The 15657-nt window shown below is 40.1% G+C and overlaps 1 protein-coding gene across 1 annotated transcript in view; it reads right to left on the bottom strand.

Annotated features, from left to right (window-relative positions):
• The window catches only part of TRPM3 (transient receptor potential cation channel subfamily M member 3), a 288353-nt gene that overhangs the window by 190336 nt on the left and 82360 nt on the right, over nucleotides 1-15657 (bottom strand). Inside the window, exon 8 of the mRNA XM_027105962.1 lies at nucleotides 1261-1435. Coding sequence (XP_026961763.1) covers nucleotides 1261-1435 — 175 coding nt within the window. The remainder of the gene's footprint in view (nucleotides 1-1260; nucleotides 1436-15657) is intronic.

The following is a 15657-nucleotide window of genomic DNA, read 5'->3' as shown; positions in this document are numbered from 1 at the left end:
AGTCACGGTCAATGTTTGCAATGTTAAGCTGAGAGTCTTATGTCTCCAACTGTCTTCCTTTCGCATGTCTAAGTTCATGTACTAACCAGGGAAGTGTGCTGTTTTAATGGCTCACCCAGAGTGCTGGGCTGCTGGCAAAGACAAGAGGAGGACTGGGGACAGAGAGGGTATTAAGCTGCCATGCCGAGTCTATTTTAAGTCAGGCTGGGTGAGAGAGAGGTGGAGGAGGGAGTGGCCTGAGTAGGCAAGCTCACCTGTTATTACTATTATTATAATGATATGCTTGTCTACTTACAAGACTTGCTATGAACTCTTTGGGGTAGGAATAGCTTGTTATTCTTTTTCATATCTTAGTGCTTGGCACCCAGTAGACACTTACTGTATATTTATGAAAGGAATGAATAAAAGACCCCCAACTCCTTCGGGGTTTCTTTCTCCCACTACTTTCGTGTGTTAGGAGAACTGGTTAGGTTACGAAGTTCCTTATTTAAAACTTCAATTGCTCCCTTGAGTTTTCTTCCTTAAAGTCATTCACACCTTCAGATGAATTACTTTGATCTAATCATCTGCAGGAGTGCCTGCACTTCAGGATTCACTGAGGCGGATCTCAGACTTGGGGGGGAGGGCCATGAAAGGAAGTCCTCCATGGGGTTGGGTACTTTGTACTGTTGAGAGCAGCATCAGGGGGTTGCTAGACCAAGGACAGTGCGTGAGGGGCTCAAGAGCAGGTTACACAGGACAGAGTGGTTACCATTACAGAGAATCTACTTTCCAAGCCAGTCGAGAGGGATCTGATGGGACAGGCCACCAAATGCTTTTGTAAACATTTAGCATTTGTACACACATGGCAGCTTGGGGAAGGTGGTATTTGGAGGTCAAGCCTGGAAGCTGCACATCCTATAGCTTCTCTAGAGTTACTAACCTGTACTGTATGGTCCAGGTTAGCTGTGCTTCATGTGTTAAAACCCAATTCCTGTTTCTCCTCAGTGGGAGGAGGACAAGAGAGAAGGAAAATGAAGAGAATAGAAAGGAGACCACATCCTATGACCCCTCCATTCCCCTAGTTCTCTGTATCATCAGTGTGGACTAGTAGAGCTGTCATGGAATTGCCCACTTCACAGGACATGTAGAATATGTTTCCCTGCTCTTCCCCACCTCCCTCCCATGCCAAATGATCAATCAACTCACACCCTCTCTTCCACGCTTGGAACACAAGCTTAACACTCACAGGTCAACTCTGGGGCCTGGAAAATTACCTACCCGCCTTCTTCTGAATATTTATGCCCAAATGCCAGGATGTCAGATGCCCGTCCACTCCCATCACAGACAACAACTGGCACGGGAGGGGTATCTCGAAGGTATTCCAAGACAATTGAGATCACATTGGGTCCTCCTTCCACAATGAGTGCCACCACTGGAACGCCTTGACCGATTCCTGCATTAAAAAAGGAAAAGAAAAGGAAAAAAAGAGAAAAGAACACAAAGCCAGCAAACCAAAGAAACAAAAAGAGAAACAAAAAGCACAAACTAAAATTACTGAGCATGGGGGAGGGTAACAACATATGAAGGGCTAACATACGGAGCGAAAATGTACAGAAAACCCTTTAGCAGAATTTTCCCACTAGAGAGTCCATTCGACTCTGCCCTCTCCCCGCAACTCCCAGGGTGCCGGGGTTTTAAAGAGCTGATGACTATACCTCACAGGGGAGGCGTAGAGTGAGGAGGGTGGGAAAGGAATTGGTTAGTAGAAGAAGTGCTGGGCCAGCAGCCAAAAGACTGGAAGCTAAATGTGATCTTAAGCAAGTCTCATATGGATCCAAGGGTCAGTTTCCTATATGAAAAATGGGAAGTTAAAAAAATGCCACCTCCCTGAAGTCATCACAGTGCTAAGAAAATGCCTAAATGGTTCTTTTTATTAAAGACTACCAAAATCAGCTGGGGGCATATTTTAACTTGTTGAATCAACCAGTGGCAAAATTAGGGGTCTATCTATTTCTGACCATAGGTGATAAGCTTGATTATGGATTCTTAACACTAGAATAGTTATAATAAATTACTCAGGAGATATGGCAACTGCCCTCTGCCATTATTGTGTCCTTCACTACTGAGGAAGGTGCCAGGCACACGATGGGCAAACATTTTCTGAATTCAGTTGAATTAAGGGATTTCAGCTACTTATGCTGAGCCATAGACATTGCTGTTTTCAAGTAAAAACTGCCCTAACATCAACACTTACGTATGTTCAACCTAACAAAGAGAAGTATTAAAAACAAATGTCCATGAGAGACATGATGAGAAAGAAATTAAATTAGTTTTCAAGTGACATCTCAAGTATCATCGTTCATTGAATACGTTTTTTTGCTCAGTTTGGTACCACATTGTATTTTCTCACTCTATCTTCTCAGAATAGTTAGGAAATTGGGCAGTGCCATAAAAATGAAAGGGTTTTATAAGGTACACAAAGCAGTTATCTTAAAAAATAGAGTCAAGATTCTGTACCACTTCTGTAAATATGAACTGAAAAAAGCCCTTAATCACCTCAGTTCTTCCTTCCTCTTCCCCCTTCTGTTATGGTTTTATCTTTTATCTAGAAACTGCTTCCCTATGAGAAATAACAGTTTGGTGTTTGATTTCTTGCTCCATTAGTAAGAGATTTTATTAGACTTGTGTGACCTGTTTTACTTCTAAAGTATAAGTACATCAGTCTCCTAGGGCCTTATCTCTTATAAGTCAGTGTTTTTCATGGTTTGATTTTCATCTGTAAAGAATGGTCCAAAATGCCAGTTACACAAAAAAAGAGTGCTGTTTTAAATCTACATTTAAAAAATGTAAGAAAATAACAATTGTTGATTAAGGCAAGAAGCCAAATTTTTTTTTTTCCCCAGAAGGAACTGGGAGAGAGGGATGACCTGTAGCCCCATCAGAGTTTTCTGTGAATGGGGAGTTTTTGAGAATTACTCCTTCAAATCCAAGGAGAGGGAAGTAAAAGGTCATGCTGTTCTCCTTTGACCCAGAAGCTCTAATGACTCAGACAAAAGGCCACTTTAAAGCTCTGTTGGGGTGTCTATGAAAGAGACACTTTCCCACTGCTATTGTTTATGAGGATTAAGTAAGTTCCTGTTGAAAGGCACGTTAAAGATTAAGGGCTAACTTGAAATGTTAATACAGCACACTTCTTCTGGAGGAGAATTTCTGACATAAAAAATACCCACCCCTATATGGATTTATGTTCTAATGTGCCTTGGAAAAGAGACTCTTTTCCAAGGCACACTGAAAGTTATTTTATAAAGTATTTTATGTTTAAAGTTTAAACTTAAATGTTTAAAGTGATTTTATAAGGTATTTCCAAAATACTATGCTATTTAGTTTTTCCCTTTGCTTTTCTTTAGCACATGCTCTCATATTGTTTCATGTCAAGGAACAATATGCTATACCTACTGTTTTATACCAAAGGATATCATTTAGACTATTTCTAGGATCTTCTAAGAGAGGCCTTGGCCAATTTCTGATTCTTGAGCACTGATTCTATCAGTGGATCTTTACTCCTACTCACAGACCAACTGTGACCCACTCATGAAGGAAGAAGTCATAGAATGGATCTTCTAGAATGTTCCAGTGATCCAGAGTCCGCCAGACAATAGGCAAGATGGCTGGAAAACTCTCCTCTCTTTGAGAGGAAACACAGGTGCAAAGGATCAATTTTCATAGGAAGATTTGAGAGCAATAAGCTGTCAGTTATATTTATCAATAAATCAAATTGTTATAACCTCTAGAAATACAGAAACATTTAGATGGTCAGATTTCCTATATTTGGAATGAAGCTGTAATTAACTGAAATGATGAAAAGAACTACATTAATTCAGATATATATTCCAGAGCTAAAACTGGTTGGAGTAAAGTATCAAAATATCATCTATTTTTTCATAAACTGAATATATCCAATATATCTATGCCTCCAAATTCTCTCCCATTTCCTTTAGTGATAATATATGGAAATTTGTTCCATAGACAATGAAAAACCCTTATAGCCTAAAACAAAAGCATTTTTTACTTTCTTAGTTATAGGTGGTAGAGAATCAGGCCGTGCCTAAAAATATGCTTTGTGTAAATTAAACATGCCAATATATGGATATATGGTAACATTAAGCCTTTTTGTCAACACACACACACACACACACACACACACACACACACACCCATCACACATATTACTTTTTTTCTGAGAAAAGAAAATGATATCAAATAATTAGTAATGACCTAAAGCAATGGTTCTTAGCCTATTTTTTGGAGACAAGAATCTTTGAAAACTTTTCTGAATCTGATGAAAGCTAATGATCCTTTTCCCAGAAAAATAAATGCTCATAAGGACAGTCACAAAAATGTTTCTATGCATTTCAAAAGATCATGGATCCCTGAAGCCTATTCATAAAAATCTTGCTAATGGACCCTTACAAAGCCCTACCCTAAATTAAGAACACTGATATACAGTTGGCCCTCTGTATCTGTGGGTTCCACATCCACAAATTCAACCAGCTGCGAAGCGAAAATATTTGAAAAAAATTCCAGAAAGATCCAAAAAGCAAAACTTGAATTTGCCGGGTGCTGGCAACTATTTACATAGCATTTATGTTGTATTAAGTATTGTAAGTAATCTAGAGACGATTTAAAATGTACAGGAGGATGTGTGTAGGCTACAATGCAAATACTGCACCATTTTATAGAAGGGACTTCAGCATCCGCAATTTTGGTATCTGTGGGGGTGGGGCTGGAACCAATCCCCCAAGGATACTGAGGGACCACTATATATGCAAAAATCATCAGTTTGTGTTCTTTTATGAAGCCCACTGAGGCCTCTGAGACAGGTTCTAGAATGGGTTTTCAAACAAAACTCTATGTCTAGGGAAACTATATCACATTATTACTACCCGGTTACAGTGACTGGCCAAAGTTTCCAAGGTGAAGCACTGTCTATAGGTTATTTCTCCTCCCATCCTTCATTCCTTTCTCTCTTCCTTGTTTTTCTTTATCCCTTCTGTTCACATTTTCTTTTCTAAATTACATTTTAGACGTAGGATATTAAAAAAAATCTCTAGAGAAAACCACAAATTTACAAATCTGTAGCATATGACATCATTAGTAAAGAAAAAGCATTTTAAAAAACAAGAATGGTATATTCTTTATTAGTGAAATAAACATTTTGGGAATTCACTGCAGATCCAGCTGGATTCATAAGGACCACTACAATTTTCTTTATGCCCACAAAAAAATTTAACATAAATTCCTTTGAAGAGCCTCACAAGTGTAAGCCTTGCTCAGCTGAAACTACTGACCATTCACAAAAAGTAGTTTAGATTTATAGTTTTAAAAAAATATGACTTCTATTATCACCAAAACGTTCTCATTTTATCTAGGCCCCTCAGAGATCTTTTTGGTCAATACTTGTTCTTTTGGTTTTGGGGAAAGTAGGCTAATTCCTTGATTGCAATAATTTTTCATTTTCTACTATAACCAAAAACTTCTTAGAGATTTCCATTAGAATTTAATTTTAGAGCAACGCAGAGTTGCTTACTCAGGAAGAGGCAAGATGTTTGCCACACTTTTTAGTTTTTGTACTTTTGGAACTGGAAGCATTATAGCCTACAAAAATGTGAGCTTGAGTAACGGGCTTAGCAACTACATTCTAGAGGATTCCAGGTTGACCTCGGGCTTTCAAATTATAAATTGAACCCCAGTTAATGGTTCTTTGCAGAAGATAACCTCTTAGACGTTTGTCCCATTTTGTTATGACCACTATGCAGTTAAGCCTGGGCTTCCAATAATTCAAATATTGTCAAAATTGGCGTAAACAAAGATTGGGTTGGGTGGTGTAAAGAAGGAGGTGGCAGGGAGAGAAGAATGTCTTAAAATTCTGAAAGACCTTTTTCTTCTCTCTCTTTCTGCCAACATGAGACTATAATCTACGATCAGTTCAGTTACTTGTAAAAATATTTGGTGTATTGTAGTGAAATGCTTGGATAAATAGAATTTTTTTTTTTTTTTGCAGTACGTGGGTCTCTCACTGTTGTGGTCTCTCCCGCTGCAGAGCACAGGCTCCAGACGCGCAGGCTTAGCGGCCATGGCTCACGGGCCTAGCCGCTCCGCAGCATGTGGGATCTTCCCGGACCGGGACACGAACCCGTGTCCCCTACAACGGCAGGCGGACTCTCAACCACTGCGCCACCAGGGAAGCCCCGGATAAATAGAATTTTGATCAAACCAAATTAATCCTTTGGTTTACTGTCAACATCACTATATATGATCTAAAATGCCAGTGGGCCTAAGGAATAATTTTTTTGCTGTTGGAAAACGGTTTATATTTACATGGAGATGGAGCATAGAAGATTGATATTTAGCTAAATCTTAATGACCAAAGCCACAGATCATGTGATTGTTACAGTACAGGTCATTTAGAAAGGAGGCTTCAAACATTACGTGAGCGATGACTTCTTGAAGATCTTAATCACTTTGAGAATGAGTCTGTCAGTGATGGGTAGGTATTTCTGTTTACCAGCTAAAGCTGTTTAGCAATAACATGAACACAGTTAACACACTGGCCTTACCAGTGCTGGGATTATGTGATTCTTGATGATTTAGAAGTTTGTTTGGAGAATGCATATGCTTTCAAACTGTGCATACAGTGAGAATTTGTCAATATATTTTATGTTGCAAAATTTTAAATTTATATTATTAAAATGCGTATATTATTAAAAAGCACTGGGCTTCCTTGGTGGCGCAGTGGTTGAGAGTCCGCCTGCCGTTGCAGGTGACACGGGTTTGTGCCCCGGTCCGGGAGGATCCCACATGCCGTGGAGCGGCTAGGCCCATGCGCCATGGTCGCTGAGCCTGCGCATCCGAAGCCTGTGGTCCGCAACGGGAGAGGCCACAGCAGTGAGAGGCCCGCGTACTGCAAAAAAAAAAAAAAGCACTGAACATGTCCCCTTTATCCCATTTCTCATTTGAATAGTCTGGTCTTTGATTCAATGGTTGACTCGACCAATAGATATACTGGTCACCATCTCCTGTATTTGGACTAGAATGGGGCCATAAAAACTCACTAACCCCTTAAGATCTTATATTTTACAAAAAGAACTTTATACAGACCTGGGGGGCATTAACAACTACTGTAGTGATGGGAGAAGAAGCAGTCAAGCTATTTGCCTCATTTTAATGGGCACCAGTTTACTCTCTACTTGAGAAATAGTGGCTGAAGTTTGCATAATACCACGGCTTTTCACAAAAGTTTGAGAATTAGGTTCTTGCTCCCCTTAATGAATCTCTTCTATGGTCTGCAAATTGTGGGATGGATTTATGAAAATTAAATAAAGCTGGTAATCAGCTATGTTTAACTGACAACACTCGATACTATTCTTATTTATTAAGTTTAAGGTGCTTCTTATAATTAGGAAGATTCCCAGAACGTGAATATTCAGGTACAACTGTAGAATATTACTGTATAGAAAGACAATATTTTAATATGCTTTATTTTGGCAAAAAGAAACGTGACTGGAAATCTTTGAGCTACTAAGGAACAGAGTGAGCCCAAGAAAATATCAAGGAATGACATAAGAAAAAAAAATCCATCTCATTTTAACTAGAATGTCTCTTCAGTCTTCAATGGAAGCAGATGTTTTAGATATTGCCTTCATGTTTTAGAGATAGAATACATTATCTATTCAAGACAACAGAACTATTACTGGAATGTGCCTGATCCCACTTGGAAATGGGTAATAAACCCATTCATTTTAGCAAATCCTGATGATGTATTCAATTGGTAAATGCCAATCCCAGTTCAAACCAATTATGTATATCCTTACTACATTTTTTTTGCCACTATAATTCTGCCCCTAAATGGATTAGAAAAGCATTTGGAAATATAAAATACTGCACAAATTATTAAGCAGTCAAAAGGAAACCACATGCAACAAGATGCTTCACTTTTAGACACTTTTGGTTCTCTAGTGGGGAAGCAATTCCTTGAAAAAGGACTGGGGTCTTTCCCTGAAGCATAAATTTCCAACCCATTGAAGGACTAGGCAGGGGTAAAGATAATGCAAATTGCTTAAATGTCTTTTCCTATCATCACCAATCCCTATGGCAACTCCCTTGTCGATATTTAACTTAACAGACCCCATCCATACACAATCTTTCCATATTTAAAGCTAGTGCCAATATTCCAGAATAAACATACATGTATATTTTATCTTGGCAGTTAAAATCTCAGTAAATTTGGCTGAAGATATGAGGTTGTCAAGACGTTGAAGATATAGAGTTTGAATTCATGGAAACATCTCTCTGAGACAATGATAAAAGACCGAAAACAGATGGTGCATAGCATTTCTTACCCTGGGGACTAAGAATGTTAAATCTACTGAATTAATATGGCCAATCCCCTTTTTTTCTGTTTGTTTCCAATGCATTTTTTTCTGTTGTTGAACCAATCTATTTTTCGCATTATCAATGCTGCAGGTATTTTCTTAGGAATTCAGTACCAGCCCCCACCAGAGGACTATAATTTTGGACACTGCCTTCTTGCTTTGCTTTCCCATGTAGCGATTGAAGGCCAAAGGCCAGAACTGGGGGAGTGGATGAGTGGATTGAATGTAAAAATCTTGAAAGCCAACCAAAGAGGTCACTGTGGCATGTGTACTGGCAACTCCCATCATGTCCTCTCTATCCATACTCGCCTATCAGAGAACTGAACTGTCCGCAGCACAGAAGGGCAGACTTACTTGGCATCTTTCAAAGCTGATTGGAATGGAAGTAGATTCCAGACCTGCAGTGGGCCAGATTTGCCTTCCTGCACTTTGAATGGAGACCTTGAACCTGAGGTGAGTAACTGGGAGGGACTGGGAGGGCATGAGTATTTGGGGAGTAAAGCCTCTATTAGTGGTGGCTCTGATGGGACCATGTCAGGGTGAATAAACAAGCAAAGAAGTCTGTGTGCAGGAAGAAAAGAAGGGAACTGAGTGCATCACAGAGGAGAGATCACGTGGCCCGAGTGAGAGGGAGGGAAAGAGTGTGTGTGTTTGGGGGTGAGAGAGAGAGAGAGAGAGAGAGAGCGAGCGAGAGAGCGAGAGTGGGAGAGAGAGAGGGATTTATTGCCTGGATTATTAGTGACTTTTCAGTTCAAGATACAGTCACTTGGCTGTAGTTCGTACAGAGCCCCCTATAGATCAAAGGTAGAAAAGTTTTTTCTGTAAGGGGCTATATAGTAAATATTTTAGGCTTTGTAGGACAATGGGCAAAATAGAGGGCATCATGCAGGTACTTATATAACAAGAGAGAAAACAAATTATACAGAATGTTTATGGACGAATTGCAAAACACAACTGAATACATTTTTTTTGTACTACAGGTTTACTAACGAGAAAAATGGAATTTTCAGATGGAGGCTGAAATTTGAATTTGATGTAGTTTTCATATGTCACAAAACTATTCTTTTATTTTCAAACATTTAAAAATGAAAAAAAAACATTCTTAGCCCATGAGCCATATGAAAACAGCGTGGGCCATAGTTTGCAAACCTTCCTCTAAACACATTTCTCTTTATCAAAAATACTCCTTTATATATTTTGAGTGAGTTTCTCTTTATTGCCACCAAACATTCCCCTCCCCAGCCTCACCTCTGCTGACTCCAAGGATGTCTTCACCTGTCCTTAACAACATGGAAAGTCCTCAGATGCTCTTTTCTCAGCCTGAGGACCCTCGCAGGAAGACAGTAGTTGAGGGCTCTTTGTAAGAGAAAAATGGAGGATAGCAGAGATTTTTTTTTTTTTTTTTTTTTTTTGAGGTAGGGCCTTTCTTCTTTTAAATTTATTTTATTTTTGGCTGCACTGGGTCTTTGTTGTTGTGCGTGGGCTTTTCTCTAGTTGAGGTGAGCGGGAGCTACTCTTCGTTGCAGTGCACGGGCTTCTCATTGTGGTGGCTTCACTTGTTGTGGAGCACGGGCTCTAGGTGCGCAGGCTCAGTAGTTGTGGCACACGGGCTCTAGAGCGCAGGCTCAGTAGTTGTGGTGCATGGGCTTAGTTGCTCCGCTGCATGTGGGATCTTCTGGGACCAGAAGTCGAATCCGTGTCCCCTGCATTAGCCACTGCACCACCAGGGAAGCCCTGAGGTAGGGCTTTAAGAGGCAATATTCAGTTCTAAACTGGGTGTAAGCCTACCATCTACACAGTGTCAGGCAGGCCTTGATTTTGGAGCTTAACTGATGCTCATGTGGGAAACCTGGTTACCAGTCACGGTGAGCTGCTCTGCTTCTCTCAAAGAGAAGAGGACTCACTCATGTGGTCGATCAAGGAACTTCACTCAGACAGCAGAAGGGATTCACATGGTCTTCAGAGAGCTCTAAGCCCAAGAGCAGAGAGAACAATCCATCCTCTCTGAATACCCTTGGCTCCTGGAGAGTGGCACCCTCTTCTATAAGCCAGCCAGCCTGGGACATTTGCTTGCTCCCCCACTGGCAATGTGGGCCCCAAGACTGGGGTTTTGCCTTGATTTCAGTGGACTTTTCTGGAAGCACTTCTTCATGCAACACCACGACCATCTCTGCCCTATACTCTGGAAGCCTGGACCTGTCTCACTCAGATGATGACTCGTTTCTTTAGATCATGGGCTGCCTGGCTGGAACTGGGCTGAACCTGTCCTGTCCTGATCTCTGACTCTGATTCCCAGTTCCATGACTGCCTCTACCTTCATTTGTCTGCTGCTTCCTGTTGACCCCTACTTTCTAACTCAGCATGGGTCACTCTAGTCTATTGTACCTCCTTGCTACTGTAAACTCTGACAGCATGTCTAGACATTGTACTACTAACATGGTAGCTGGAACTATGCACATCCTAGAAAGGCATAAATACATCTTGATATGACTTGATAAACCAACAATATATTTTAGAATTCTACACAGTGTCTAATACACAGAGTTGGCACACAATTCATAGCACTGTTTTGAGTAATGAGTTATTTGTCAAGTACTTAGAACAGAGTCTGGCACTTACTGAGAACTATATGGTTAAACAAATATAAAGGTTCTTATATATATTTATTAGGTTTGTAAAAGGTTTCTATTTTAACTGTATAAATGATTCATGACGACAAATGCATTTTATGGATTTAAACCAAAAGTATGCTCTGACAAATAATTTGATACACACTTTTCCAAAGTTTGAATATTCTCTCATGCAGACCAGTAATATGCTTAGGAAGGCAAATTCCTTTATCTCCTATCCAAAACACTAAAACTTTCTGCTTTGGGGTAGGTGATCTTTTTGTCACTCCCCAGATGTCTTCTACCAAGGGGCCTCTCCTCAGTGCTTCAATGAGCTTAAGTCTTTTGAATTCTGTGGGTTGGACAAAGATGTAAATGCCAAATAACAAAACTCATAAGTTGACTCCAAGTATATTACATGCGAGTAAACAAACTTAGCTTTTGACTTAATCAATGGAAAACAGTTATTCCCTCATGGCCAGACAGCTCTGATTAAAATGTTCTGCTATTAACGTCCATATGTTTCTAGGACATCCAAGCAACAATCCACGTGAATCGTTTCAAAAGAAAGGGAACGGCCAATGGCAATGGGCTGTAAGGCAAGTATTACTCTCATAAAAGGAAAGAGCCAGCGTTTTTTTCTTTGGGGCCATTGTTTGCAGGCTGAATGTTTTAATGTAATTGATCTAAGTCTACAAGAAAACTCGCCCAAACAAAGCTACAGTCTTCTTAGTTTCTGCTCTGTTCAAAACCCACATCAAAAGGCATCCTTGCCTTCTCAAATGTAAGGTAATCAAAGTGATTCTAACTCATTTTACTTTATAATTCCTTGCCCACACTCCCCTATAAATGTGCCAGGATCTAGGTCCACAGCTCGTACAAGATCCTTTGGCTTCTTGGCAAAATTAGTAAGCAGCAGAGCAGCCAGGGGAATTATGATTTGGAAAGACCTAGCCCACAGTGCAGGGCACGGCTGGGTAGGAGAGGTAAATGGTAAGAGAGAGGGAAATGTTGCTGGTAATGGCAAAATTGTATATTAATTTGCCCTTCCAAAATAATTAAAAAAAAAAAAATCTCTGCGTCATTTGAAGGAGACTGCAATTACTTCTCCCTGCACCAAATGTGAAAAATTCTATTCCCTCTTTAAGGCATGTTCTTTTTGACTTACTCTTTCTGGAGAACTTACATGCATCCTGCAGTTCCCAGGCTCAAAGTCTTCCTTAGGCCCCTCCCTTTCACCCCCACCAGGCAGAATTAACTATTCTCACTTCTGTGTTCTTATAGCATTTACTTTTCTTAAAAGCCCATGCCAATGAATATACTTTATAAATTTGTCAATCAACTACTATGATATCAAGGAAAAAATTCTCATAGTACCTTACATATCTCTTGAAGTTTTCTCTCATTAATTTACATGTTTGGACATCTCTTTTCTCTGTAGGTAGGTTTATCTTTGTATCCCCAGCATATCATAGAGTGTTCTACATGTAGCTCACTAAAACCTGGGGTACAGAAGGAAGGCAGGATACTGAATCACCTCAAGTATATCCTGATTGCTCATAGGTTATATGACAATGTAATTATTTCTATAGAAATTTTCAAATGTTTTATGACATAAGCAATTTTCCCTTAATCAACTGACCTGAGATCCAGGGCACTTAGATCTGATTTAAATTCTCCTGAAATCAGGAATGATGCCAAATGCCCAGTTTCTGTGCTCACTGGTTTTCCTGTGGACTACTGAGATTGCTTCCTAACTGATTTCTCTGCCTCTACAACAATCATCACATAACTGCTAGTTATCATCTGTAAATACAGTCTTCTCTGTAACAGTATTTAGTGGGTTCCCATTGCTTATAGATAAAAGCCCAAATAATTTTGCATGACAGACAAGGCTCCCCATGTTCTGGACCCAACCTTTATTCACAGCCTCAACCCTCTCTCCAGAACTTTCTGTTCATTCTGATTCTAGTCTCATCCAGACTATCTTCCTTATCCTCCATCTAGGACTATTTTTAAATTTCCCTTTAGCCATCCTAATTTTCAGAGAGGAGTATCTTTCCCTACTCTTGGTTTCATGAGGAGGAATTTTTCCTAAGCAGATCCTTGGGTTTTCTATGCTTTTACTCCTTGGTAGATTTGAGAATAATAACTGGATTTGCCCACTCAGTCTCGCTCTTCTTTCTCTTGGCATCTTCCTGCCTGCAGGAAGCCTGACATCTCCCAAATCCTCCAGGGCCCTGTCCCTGCGGGTGTATGTGGTGGGATGGGGAATGAAGGCTTACTGTGGAATTCTGCCTAATTCTGGGGAGTCAATAATCCCACTTGGTCAACAGTCTAAAAGCCATGTCTGCTAACTTGTCCCCCAACTAAAAATGATATTCTGAGTTCCATCAACTACTTCTTTTATTTCTCAAAGTGTTTAGAACTTGGATGAGGAAAAGAGGTGCTATTTATTGTAGCCCCTCAGAAACCCTAACTCAATCTGCAAAGTCCAGTTCAAATGTTACTAATTCCTGAGGCCCTTCCTAACTCCCTCAGGCAGTATTAATTATTCATTCCTTTGTAGTCCCATTATTTATTTATTTTTCTACATATCCTTTGGCAGTTTTTAAATTCTGCCTTGCTTTAATGAAAGTTTCATCCACTACATTGTAAACTCTTTGGGACAGAAACACCCACACCCCTCTCAGACAACATTCTGGTTTCCATAGTGCCTCATACTTAGAAGGTAGTTCAAATAAATGCTTGTGAAGTAAAATTAGAAGGTACAATGCCTAGGGTCTATACCTTGGGACTAGCACAGCTGAAATGACATGAATAGATGGGTTGTTATAAGGGGACTAAGTATCATACCTCAATACTACTGATGCAAACTGCTGAAAGTGGAGATGACAGCCATTTAAGTGGTCCCTGGTATCCTTTTACAGGCCTTCACTACTGGCCTTAGTGGTGGTCAGAGACCAAGAAAAGAACACGCTGAGTGACCTGGGTGGGTGCTCACACATTGCCTTGTCCATCTGGATTAAGTCTGCAAGAGTTCCTCAGATTCTGAGGAACTTGAATAGCCAATTACAGTTCAGCTGTCTTGTACTTTTAAATTGAAGCCTTATTATTTCTCAGAATTGGACCCAGCTGCAGTGACAACGTGTCCTGGACACCGGGGAGAAAGAACCGAACAAAGGTTTACACTCTTCCCCTTGCTGGAAGGATGTCCGTGAAAGCTATTATTTCCTCCAGTTGAAATAAATAGGGAACTATATGACTGAAGTAGAAACCTAATTCTGTTCTCTCTGAGGTGATGGATACGTTTTAGCAGCTAACTTGCTGTAGGCCAGGAGTGACCTTCATTCATCACAAAGGTTATTAAAGTTATTAAAATAACTGACTGCCATTATCATGTATGAGACAAAGGAAGGGTACTGATTATTTGGGAGCTGGTAATGGTATTTAATCCAATTTCTGACCAGCAATTGGGAAAAGCGATATATTTTTATTTGATTATCTGGCATCTTTTCCAAAAGATAATGTGTCCAATCTGATCAAATTTTCACTGTTACTAAATCCTCAGTGAGAAATATGGTGACAATGTCATGGGAAACCTTCTTTCCTCTGGTGTCAAGTTTCCATGTGGAGGGCTCCATTAATGTGACACATCTAGCCCCTTGTCCTTCTCTTGTCTCTCTATGTAGAATTGAGTAACCTGGTTGGTGGTGACTAATGTCCATGTTTCTTGATTGGATAGGACGAGTCTACTAAAAGTCTCTCAGTGAGGAGGATTTAGCATCCCTTTTCATTTTCCTCTATGGACCAGTGCCAGTCAGTAATACTAGTAAAACTGTTTCTGTAGACCCAAATTTCTCCTCTGGTTGGCTGGCTGAGGGCTGAGGTAAGCAGGCAAACCCATTTGGCCCTCACAATAAGTCATTATCTTCAACTACTTCATCATTAATAAAAGTGATATTTTGATCTCCATCTGCCTAACGCCAGTGTTCAACTCTTGGTCAATTTGAATCTTGTCCTGTCAAGAGTGAGTTATAATTTACTCGACTTCCTCAAGCTCCAACACCATGAATTACAGTGCAGTCACTTCTGTTTCTGGCATTCATTTTGCAGCAGCATCTAACAAACTTGAACCTCTGGTTCAAGTTTGTGAATGTGATCTTATTTTTTAGACGCAAATATGGCCTCTTCTGAAAGACAGTTTTTTCTTAATGTCTTTATAGCTCCTTAAAAGGAAACAACAATTGCCACAGATTTAAAAAAAGCTTATTAAAAATGGAACCCAAACAAGGGGGCTTATGAATTTCTGGGTTGCAGTGAATGATTTCATGTAGTGAAATCCACTCGGCCAACTGACTGAAGACAGTTTCTTATTCCTGTAGGGGAAGTAGCGGCTACGAAGCACCCACCAGGTGCTGGGCACTCAGCCAGGCGAGTTGTATATGCTCACTTAATCTGCTCACCAACCCTATGATAGAGATATTATCATCCCCATTTTACAGTTAAGTAAATTGAGGCACTGAGAGTAAATCACATGTCTGAACAGGGTTTCAGAGACCTATTAGGAAATTCAGAGCCTGCACTCTGCACTCCACTGGCTTGTCTCTCACTAGGGTGACCAGGTGATTTAT

This window comes from Aethalodelphis obliquidens, unplaced genomic scaffold (genome assembly GCF_003676395.1).
Source record: "Aethalodelphis obliquidens isolate GAN/ISIS:26980383/991018 unplaced genomic scaffold, ASM367639v1 scaffold7, whole genome shotgun sequence".
Taxonomy (NCBI): Eukaryota; Metazoa; Chordata; class Mammalia; order Artiodactyla; family Delphinidae; genus Aethalodelphis; species Aethalodelphis obliquidens.
This window is presented reverse-complemented; position numbering and strand designations above follow the sequence as displayed.